General features: G+C 38.0%; 1 protein-coding gene across 1 annotated transcript in view; it reads left to right on the forward strand.

The window, feature by feature from the left end:
• The window catches only part of GABRA3 (gamma-aminobutyric acid (GABA) A receptor, alpha 3), a 316184-nt gene that overhangs the window by 283772 nt on the left and 21162 nt on the right, over positions 1 to 11250 (forward strand). The window contains exon 9 of the mRNA XM_011961129.1: positions 7111 to 7322. Coding sequence (XP_011816519.1) covers positions 7111 to 7322 — 212 coding nt within the window. The remainder of the gene's footprint in view (positions 1 to 7110; positions 7323 to 11250) is intronic.

Below are 11250 nucleotides of genomic sequence, written 5' to 3' on the forward strand. Positions count from 1 at the left end.
TTTTTTTTTTTGTATTTTTAGTAGAGACAGGGTTTCAACATGTTGGCCAGGCTGGTCTCCAACTCCTGTCTTCAGATGATCTGCCCGCCTCAACCTCCCAAAGCGCTGGGATTACAGGTGTGAGCCACAGCACCCAGCCGAAACCATTCTTTTAAGCTAATGTCTTGACGTGAGCTTAAAAGAAATTAAAGGAAATACACAGGGGCCCAAACGAAAGAAGAAACTGAAAATGGGGTGTTAATCACATGAACTGGTACTGTTATGGCAGGAAGATAAGCAGATGGACTCCTGGTCTTGGTAAACAAGAGTTTGACTTTTAAATTTATATAAGAAAGACATTTACAACTAAGATTGTGGTAGGCGGAATAATGGTCCCCGAAGATACCCATATTCTAGTCCCTGGAACTTGGGAGTGTGATCTATACAGCAAAAATAAATTTGTGGTTGTGATTAAATAAAAGATCTTGAGATGGAGAGATTATTCTGAATTATCTGGAATGGGGCCTAAATGCAATCACAATATCCTTACAAGAATCAGGTAGAGGGAGATTTGACTGTGGAGGAGAAAGCAATGTGATGACAGAAGGGGGAAAGATTTGAACATGCTCTGCTGTTGGATTTGAAGAAAGAGGAAGGGGATCATGAGTGAAGGAATCTGTCATATAGCTGTAGAAGCTGAAAAAGATAATAGATTATTCCTTTAGAGCCTCCAGAGGGAGTGCAACCCTGCTAACACCTTGACACTGGACCAGTGAAACTAATTTCAGACTTCTAGCATCAAGAATTGTAAGAAGACATTTAGTTGTTTTAAGCAACTAAATTTGTGATAATTTGTTACATAAACCAAAGGAAATTAATACAAGGACACTTCCCATAAATTCAATATCATTGAAGAGTTATGCTTGCAATGCAAGAGAGTACTAGAAAAATACACTTACCAGTGCAGAGGGACAATAAAGAAGCATGTTTCTTTTGGCCTGGGCTTTGTGTGAAATATGAGATTCCTTGATAATTCATTTGCTAATTCAAACTTGGCCTCACGTTAATTTAGAATTTATATTTACATTAATTGCATTGATGTGAGAACCTGCAAGTTAAAATGTTAATGTAAAAAGTGATTGCAGAATTTTTTATGTAAGAAAAAAAGCAAGAATAGCCAATATATCCTTCTAAAAAAGAACGAAGTAGAGAGACTGGGAGTGGCAGCTCATGCCTATAATCCCAGCACTTTGAGAGGCTGAAGTGGGAGTACTGCTTGAGCCCAGGAGTTCAAGACCAGCCTGGGCAACATAGGGAGACCTCGTCTTAAATTCTTTCTTTTTAATTAGCCAGATGTGGTGGCACATCCCTGTGGTCCCAGCTACTTGGGAGGCTGAGGTGAGAGGATTGCTTGGGCCTGGGAAGTTGAGGCTGCCATGAGCCACGATCATGCCACTGCACTCCAGCCTGGGTGACAGAGTGAGACCCTGTCTCAAAAGATTTTTAAAGAAAATAAGATGTTCCCCTTTCCGAGTCCAAGTGATCTCATTGTTCAGTTCCCACCTATGAGTGAGAACATGCGGTGTTTGGTTTTCTGTTCTTGCGATAGTTTGCTGAGAATGATGGTTTCCAGCTGCATCCATGTCCCTACAAAGGACACAAACTCATCCTTTTTTATGGCTGCATAGTATGCCATGGTGTATATGTGCCACATTTTCTTAATCCAGTCTGTCACTGATGGACATTTGGGTTGATTCCAAGTCTTTGCTATTGTGAATAGTGCCGCAATAAACATACGTGTTCATGTGTCTTTATAGCAGCATGATTTATGATCCTTTGGGTATATACCCAGTAATGGGATGGCTGGGTCATATGGTACATCTAGCTCTAGATCCTTGAGGAATCGCCATACTGTTTTCCATAATGGTTGAACTAGTTTACGATCCCACCAACAGTGTAAAAGTGTTCCTATTTTTCCACATCCTCTCCAGCACCTGTTGTTTCCTGACTTTTTAATGATTGCCATTTCAACTGGTGTGAGATGGTATCTCATTGTGGTTTTGACTTGCATTTCTCTGATGGCCAGTGGGGGGGGGGGGGGAGGGGGGAGGGGAGAGGGATTGCATTGGGAGTTATACCTGATGTAAATGACGAGTTGATGGTTGCTGACGAGTTGATGGGTGCAGCACACCAACATGGCACATGTATACATATGTAACAAACCTGCACGTTATGCACATGTACCCTAGAACTTAAAGTTTAATAATAATAAAAAAAGAAAAAAAAAAGAAAAAAGAAAAAAAAAACAAGGATCCATTCAAAAAAAAAAGAAAATAAGAAAGCCTAAAATACAGCCATATATATGGAAATTTGATTTATGATAAAGATGGCACTGCAGAGAATTAATTTAAGATTGATCATGGATTTAAATATAAAAGTTAAAAATATGATTCACTTAGAAGAAAATATAAGGCAATATCTGTGCACCCTTTGGTAGACAGAAATTCCTTAGTTCACAAAAACATAATAACAATAAGGAAAAGAACTAATAAATTGGACTTAATCAAAATTAAAAATTTCTGCTCATCAAATGATAACATTAAGATAATGAAATGGCAAGCCATAGCCTGAGATAAAGCACACTATATCTGTGCAGACCTAAAAAATATATTTTGAAATATTTATATATTCTGAAAATATAAAAAGCTCCTAAAATTCAATAATAAAAGGTCAAAGAATCCAATTTTTAAAATGGGCAAAAGATGTGAACAGATACTTCACCGAAGAATATATACAAATGCCCATAATCATGTGAAAGGATCCTTAACATCATTTTTTTTTTAATTAGGGAAATGTAAACTAAAACCTCATGGAGACATCACTTTAAATACTAGAATGGCTAAAATAAGCACTGACTGTATGAAATGGTAACAGTGGCTCATTCGTTAAACAATACATTTAGAATAAAATACTGTAACATAATGTAATATATATCTGTTGAGATGGGGATATATGGAGATAAAATGTTCCAAGGACTTTCACTATCAGAGAAAAGTGTTAAAGTATCAATTAACGTTATTTATTTTATTTTATTTTTTGAGGCGGGTCTTGCCCTGTTGCCCAGGCTAGAGTGCAGTGGTTCCATCTCAGCTCACTGCAACCTCCACCTCCTGGATTCAAGCAATTCTCCTGCATCAGCCTCCCGAGTAGCTGGGACTACAGGCATGCGCCACCTTGCCTGGTTAATTTTTGTATTTTTAGTTGAGAGGGGTTTTCACCATGTTGGCCAGGCTGGTCTCAAACTCCTGATCTTGTGATCCACCCGGCTCAGCCTCCCAAAGGGCTGGGATTCCAGGCAGAAGCCACCATGCCCGGCCTAAAGTTATTTTATTTTATTTTTTAAGTCAAGGATGCACGCTGACTGAAACTCTCATACATCTGCTGGGAAAGTTAAATGGTAAAATTACTTTAGAAAACAGTTTGGCAATGCCATATAAAGTTAAACATATGCTTACTATATAATCCTGTAGTTCCATTCTTTAGGTATTTACCAAGAGAAATGAAAGCATATACTCACACACACTTATATGTAAATCATCCCAGTATCTTTATTCACAATAGTTGAACACTGGAAACAATCCAGATATCCATTACTGGGTGAATGAATAAACAAATTAGGTAATATCAATACAATGGAATGCTGCTGTGAAATTAACAGGAACAACCCACAGATAGATGCAACAACATGAGTAAACCTAAAAATTTGCTGAGTGGAGGAAGCCAGACACAACTGAGTACATACCATAAAATATTTATACGAAGCTCTAAGAGAAAAATCTAATCCATAGAAAATGAAAGCACATCAGTGGTTACCTAAGACCAAGGAGGGGATGGTATGGGCACAAAGGAATCTTTGGGGTGATGGGAGTATTCTATAAATGATACTTATGAGAAAGGGCAGAAAGGGGTATCACCAGATGGTAGATGTCTCAAAGGAGCACAGGTTACAACAACACTGTGATCTGGTAATGGTCTAAGAAGTGCTAGACATCAAAGAAAATATGGATTGTACCTCTTGAGCTCTTGATTCTGAATTATCAACCACATTTTGAGAACCAAAACAGTGTATTCAAGAGGAGAGTCAGGTTTCAGTTAAGGCCAAAAGGGGTTTATGCATTCAGAGAAGAGGTTGAGAAAATAGGTGGATTCACTAAGTCATAGAGTGGCAGAGTTAGGCAGTAAGAAGAGTTTGTGATAAAGGGTTCATAAGGGTATGGGTGGTAGGGTCAGATAGGACTTTGTAAAACAGAATTAAGCCTGACCGAAAGTGAATTAACAAATATCCTTGCCCTTGTGGTGGTGTCTAAGGTAAACAGATATATGAAATGTGATTAATTCTGATTATTTCCTAAGGGGAGAATGAGTACTCATTTTGAATGCTGTAGTCTGAAATACCTAAATTTTTTATCCTTAGGACCTAACTCTGTATAAGGCACAAAACAGACAGTTAGCAATGTTGGAGAAAAGAAGACAATAAGAGCTACATGCATAATAATAATAATATATTTAATAATTACTGCAAGAAAAGTACGTTATTAACTCTGATGGGAACAAATGTGGTACAGTGGGCTACTTGGCTGTGCCTGAGAATTAAAGTCCTTTCCACTCATCACAGATGTGGTTTGGTATAAGAGACACATGTCATCATGTAAGTGCACTAGAAGTGCTCAAAGGAGATGAGGGAGGACAGTCAGTTCTACCTGAGCCTTTTCAGAAATATTTTTCTAGTCTTGAAAGAGAAGCACTGGTGACAAGCTGAATATCTTTTAAAATGCCAAGAATCTCTTCGTCCATCCATGAAGTGTACCAAAGGCTGGATTGAGGGCCCTACCAGCTCTGACTAGCTAAGAGCTTTCAAAAAGTTGATGGTTTTAATTAAGCCCTAGAGACTAGAGCTCTAGAAATCTCTACTGAGATATGGCACAGAAACACTTATGTTGCAATACAGTTCTCTCCATCTAAGCACTAGCAGCACACTGCTATGAATGTGTCAGAGTGGACAACTGCATTTGCTAATAACCATTAATGAAGTAGCTTGTTTCTCCCGTTAAGTAACTCCTTGCTTGGTATGATATGAAGGTTTTCAAGACCTGGATCCATTCTCAGAGACTACCAGGTTACAGATTCAGAGTTTGTTAATAAGTATTAGCTATGTGGCAGATTCCTTACATGGCTTAAAATGTGTTTTGACTAATCACCCTTGATTACTCCCTGCCCAGTTGGTGCAAAGGTACTCCTTTAGGGTATTTCTGTTGAAATTGTAGAGTCTTTGCTTGCAGTCTGGATTTTCATTTATATAGCAAATATATAAGTAAGGTACTACAGCAGACCAAGATAGAAAAGGAAGCCCCAGAGGCTTCAGCACACATGGTTGACCCTCTGGGTAAAGTTAATGGACACAGTGCCTTCTCTGCTTGATTTCGCATATAGCCTCTTTCGCCTCATTAGGAATTCATTCCATGCCTTGCTTGACCCAGGCTAAGGAGGCTCACTTTCTGCATCCTCTTCAGCATGCCAATGCTCAGAAAGACATTCTGACCATTTCCCCTTCCTCAAGTTTGAGTGACTTTGTACATATACTGCTTTATCAAAATCCTGGGGGACAGAGACAGTAGGGAATATTCATAAATGAGCAAAATGGAGGCACAGAGAGAATAAAGAAATTGCCTAAGATACAAAGCAAGTAAGTGGAAGCACTCAGAACATCTAACTTCTAGTGTAGTACTCATTGAGACTAGGAACACATTGCTAGCAATTGTAAAATTATTATGATAATATTGTTGTTAACATTAATTATACTATTATAATTAATTATATAGTATGACAACACTATTGTTCAAACAACAGTAAAGACAATAGTCATGTTAATTACAGAAGCTACTATTTATGGAATGATTACTCTGTGTCAGGTATTATACTATAGACTATATATATATAATCTTCAATCCCCAACAAATCTCTGTGTTATCTGGTGTTATCTCCCCCCTTTTACACATGATAAACTGAGGCTGTCTGGGGTAAAACACCTTATTCAAGGTCATATTACTAGTAAGTGAGGTTGCCCAGTTTTCAGCCTAGTTCATTCTGACTCTAAAGCTTATACTGTTAATCACAATTATATATATATATATATATATTCACATGCATAACTAAAATATGAAAAGATTAGAAAAAACGTAAAATATAATTTAAACATAAATAAAATTTTGCCTTGAATTTAGAATAACACTCCCCCCAAAAAAGAATCAATTGATCTAAAGACAAGCTTGGATTTGGCAAAAACTCCCGAGAAACAGATTTCAAAATAGTTTTCATCGTTCACAAAGCCCAGTAGGGACCTAGAGTGTGATGCAGCTACAGAACCACTTTCCACAATAGTTTGCTGCATTATCAGAAGAGTGTCCAAAATTAAGGAAGTAAGCATCCTACTGAATTCCGACTATGTCCTGAGTCTCGGACTCAGTTCTAGGCTATTCAGAAAAAAAAAAAAAAAAAAAAAAAAAAAAAAAAACAGCATAGGAAAGGAAGTAACCAAGAAAAGGAATTCATGAGGTGAACATGAATCTCCATGTTCATTCTGAAGATGAGTAGTTTCGCAAGGAACCATAGCCCTTTTTAAGTCTCTGAAGGCCTGTTCTGTAGAGTAAGGAGCAGATTTTTTTCCTTGCGTGGCCACAGAAGAAACTCCAAGATCGGTCTGTGGGCCAGTAGCTAGAAGAAGCCAGATTTCAGTTCGTGAGCTAGTTTTTTCTAATTAAAATGCTCTCTTACAATGAAGTGGGCTACCTGCTCTTCGATGGAAATATTTAAGCAGAAGCTAGAGGACAACAATTAAATGTAATCCATTGCAGATGCCTATATAGTCTTCTGCCAAGTGGGATGGGCTGGTTACTAGGTGGACCCATCAGATTTGATAGTCTGGTGGTTTTTTTTTTTTGATTTAATTTAATTTTAAATGGGCCATTTTGAGTGGGGTAAAGCTTCTCCTTTCAAATAGGAAATCAGTGATTTCATCGAATAAGTTCTCAATGTCTTCCAGTTGCAACTGGTTCTCATCTTTTCTCTCCTCAGGTGTCACCACTGTGCTTACCATGACCACCTTGAGTATCAGTGCCAGAAATTCCTTACCTAAAGTGGCATATGCGACGGCCATGGACTGGTTCATAGCCGTCTGTTATGCCTTTGTATTTTCTGCACTGATTGAATTTGCCACTGTCAACTATTTCACCAAGCGGAGTTGGGCTTGGGAAGGCAAGAAAGTACCAGAGGCCCTGGAGATGAAGGTGAGATATAGCAAAAGAGGAACTGAGAAGCACTCCCTGAGAGACCTGTATTGGGACCAGGAGTGGGCAGTCTATAGCCTGCAAGAACTGGGCAGGGCTATGTGCTATTCACTGGGGTCATCAATCCAATTCTCAACTGGAGTGCTTCTTGGCAACCTGGCATGTTGTCTAAGGGCAAAGAAAAGAGGGCAGGTATCAAGGAGGATTAATGTCTTGTGGTGAAGGATCAAACCTAAATGTGATGCTGCTAGATTCAAGGGGGACCCATTGGTACTTACAAAGTCACTCAGAGGCTTGGACTCTATCTTCAACCCAGAGTACAATCTCTAAGGCCACCTCTGCCCCTCTTTCCAGTATATTCAAATTATAATCAAAACAAAATGATCATTTTTCCTTCTGTGTCTACTTATTTTGTATTCTGTACCTGAGATGCTGTTTGTTTTTTCCCCTGCCTGCTAAAGACCTACTCATTCTTTAAGACCCAACTGAAATGTTACTTTCTCCATAGAGCCTTTCTGGAATCATTCACAGATTTACCTTTTCTTGAGGCATGGGTGCTTCTGATATTAAAATAATTTATTTGTATTAGTTTTTGTCTTCCTCTCACTAGACTTGAACATTTTGAGGGCAGGGGCTTGTCTACATCTTATTTCTAGCTAGCCAATATCCTTGCATAGCATCTGACTCACAGTAAAAGCTGAATAAATGTTGACTGGATTGGTGCATTGATGGGAATGAAGAAGAGAGATTAAAATCATTAAACCAACTACATTGATAGGAATAAAACATGAACACAGTGAAATCAAGATTGTTGTCCCTGGCTGCTTTAAATAAGTTTAGGTCACTAGAACTAGGTAAAGATTACCAAAATATGCTAAGAGGAACTGGCAAATGTGATCTCAGGACCATCCTGGTACTCCTCAAATAATCATGGAGAAGAGAAATGGTAATGATTTTTCAAATTAGGAGAAAATATGTATTGCATAGAGTATAGATTGGTGAGTTGGCAAAATTTTTGAATAATTTTTACTTATTTAGATAAAATTTATTAACTCCTTGCTATAAATTATGAAGAAATAAGTATAGTTCTACTTCCTTAATCTACTCTATCAACCATAGGATTTTTTTCATTGGTTTTATTGTACTTAATCTAGTTGTTACCTTTGTACCCTTAAAATATATTTATTCCTCCATAACTTGGTTTATCAGCTAGGAACAGGGTCTGTTAGCCCCCCACCCACGATGAATATAAGGAAATCAGTACACATCCACTCCTACCTCTCCTTCTCTCTATCAGTTCCTGTCATCTCCTTACTTCTGTTTGCTATACTACTATTTCTCCATTATTATGTTTTATGACACTTATATCCTTTCATGCAATTGTAAATCCTATAATTGTTCAGTCATAGTTCTACATTTAAATGGGTTCTTTTCTTAAAATCGTCCTTGTATCTATCATTTCTATTCATTGTATATTTACATCAATTCCTTTTTTTAACTTTTAAGTTCAGGGGTACAAATGCAGGTTTGTTATATAGGTAAGCTTGTGTCATACGGGTTGGCTGTATGCTGTATAGATTATTTTATCACCCAGATATTAAGCCTAGTATTCATGAGTTATTTTTAATGATCCTCTCCCTCCTTCTTCCCCCCACTTTCCCAACAGCCCCAGTATGTGTTGTTTCCCTCTATGTGTCCATATGATCTCATCATTTAGCTAACTTCTATAAGTTTCTTTAAGATGGTCTCATGGGAACCATATTTTCTTCTGTTTTGAATGTATAAAATCAATGTCTATTGTGTTTATACTTAAATAATAGTTGAGCTGTTGTACAATCCATGAGTCACATTCTCTTTCTCTGATGACTCCGTTAAGACATTGATTACAATACTCAATTGGTCATTTTCTTCCTTTTGTAACAAAGTTTGTATTAGTACCATGATAGTTAGTCTTCAGTTATTACTTGAAGTTGCATTAGAGAAATTTTTTACTACCCTTGTTATGTATGGAAGTATCATTTGGGGGAGTAACTGAGAGAGTTAGCAGGATAGTAATGAGTAGCTGAGAATGAGTAGTAGACAGTAGTTTGAGCATCACTTGTTTTCTATATAATCTCTTATGAGTAGTCTTCCCTGTAGTTGTGATTCTACTTCTGACTAGTAAGAACTTTCCCTTGTTCACAGGAAATCCCTCTATGTTGATACAGGTGTCTGTGTGCATGTCTCCATGTGTGTTTGTGTATGTACTTGTGCATGTGTATGCGTGTATAGTGTTATATTCTTTAATTTTCCAGTCTCTGCCTCCTCTGCCACTATGTGGTAGTCAGAGTTCCGGGATGTTCTCATAACCAGCTTGAAAACTGATTTTATTTCAAAACAGGGATTGTTTCTTTCCTTTGTCAGGTCATGCCACACACTTTTGGGACACTATCTTTGACCAGAAATCTGGAGCAGCAGGTATCCTCAGTGTCATCTTCACCCTGATCTGATTTTCACTGCACTTCACTTTCACTTTCCCTTCACTTAGGAGCCCTTACTTTTTGGGATTAAGGTTATAAAAGCTATTAAGTTTCACCAAAGATAGAGTTTTGGTTTTTATTTCTCATCTTATTGTTTTTGGTTGGTTCCAGAGAGGAAAAGTGAACAAAGATATCCTTACTCTGACATATTAAACTGGAAGTTCCCTAAAATATATTATTAAACAGAGAGATATTTTAGGAGCAGTTACAACAATCAATGATATACAGCTTGAGTTCACTAATAAAAAATTACATCAAACTAACCTCATGGGCATTTATCAACAGTTTATTGGACTAGTGGACCAGAAAATGTCATAAATTTTAATAAAACATTTGACTAACTTTTTAAAAATTATACCTCCATGAAGAAAAGGAAGCAGGCTGGATGTGGTGGCTGGCAGATTGCTTTAGCTCAGGAATTTGAGACCAGCCTGGGCAACATGGTAAAATACCATCTCAAAAAAAAATTAATAATTATCTGGGCATGGGTGCACATGCCTGTAGTCCCAACTAGTCAGGAGGCTGAGGTGGGAGGATCATCTGAGCTCGGGAAGTTTGGACTACAGTGAGCCAAAATCGCACCACTGCACTCCAGCCTGGGCAACAGAGTGAGACGATGTCAAATTAAAAAAAGAAGAGAGAGAGGAGAGAGAGAGAGAGAGATAAAGGAAAGAAGGAAGGAAGGAAGGAAGGTGAAAAAATAGTACAATTAGGCTGATGTAGTTGGTTGACCAATTCAAGTCAAATAGAACTAACTGATGGCGCTGGGTGCAGTGGCTCACACCTGTAATCCCAACACTTTGGGAGGCCAAAGCAGGCAGATCACTTGAGATCAGGAGTTCAAGACCAGCCTGGCCAACATGGCAGAACCCCATCTCTACAAAAAAGCAAAAAATAGCCGGGCATGATGGCACACTACTTGGGAGGTTGAGATGGGAGAATCACTTGAACCTGGGAGGCAGAGGTTGCAGTAAGTCGAGATTGCGCCACTGCACGCCAGCCTGGGCAACAGAGAGAGACTCTGTCTATAAATAAATAAATAAATAAATAAACAGATGGAATGACAGACACCAAACTGAATGGAAGTCCCTGCGGATACGTACTGGAATTTGTCTTTGACCCTGCTTTTTCAAATGTTGTTATTAATGACTCAGATGAAGACATGTAGTGTAGAAGACTCAAATTTATAAGCTGGTATTAATGAATATTGATTGGGAAATGAGTATTTTTGGAATTAGGAATCAAAAAGGATTTCTAATTTGAAAGGACAAGCTTAAATTAAAATATTAACATTTGGACATTTGGGTTGATTCCAAGCAAATGTCCATCTGTGACAGACTGGATTAAGAAAATGTGGCACATATACACCATGGAATACTATGCAGCCATAAAAAAGGATGAGTTTGCGT

This window comes from Colobus angolensis, unplaced genomic scaffold (genome assembly GCF_000951035.1).
Source record: "Colobus angolensis palliatus isolate OR3802 unplaced genomic scaffold, Cang.pa_1.0 Scaffold536, whole genome shotgun sequence".
NCBI lineage: Eukaryota > Metazoa > Chordata > Mammalia > Primates > Cercopithecidae > Colobus > Colobus angolensis.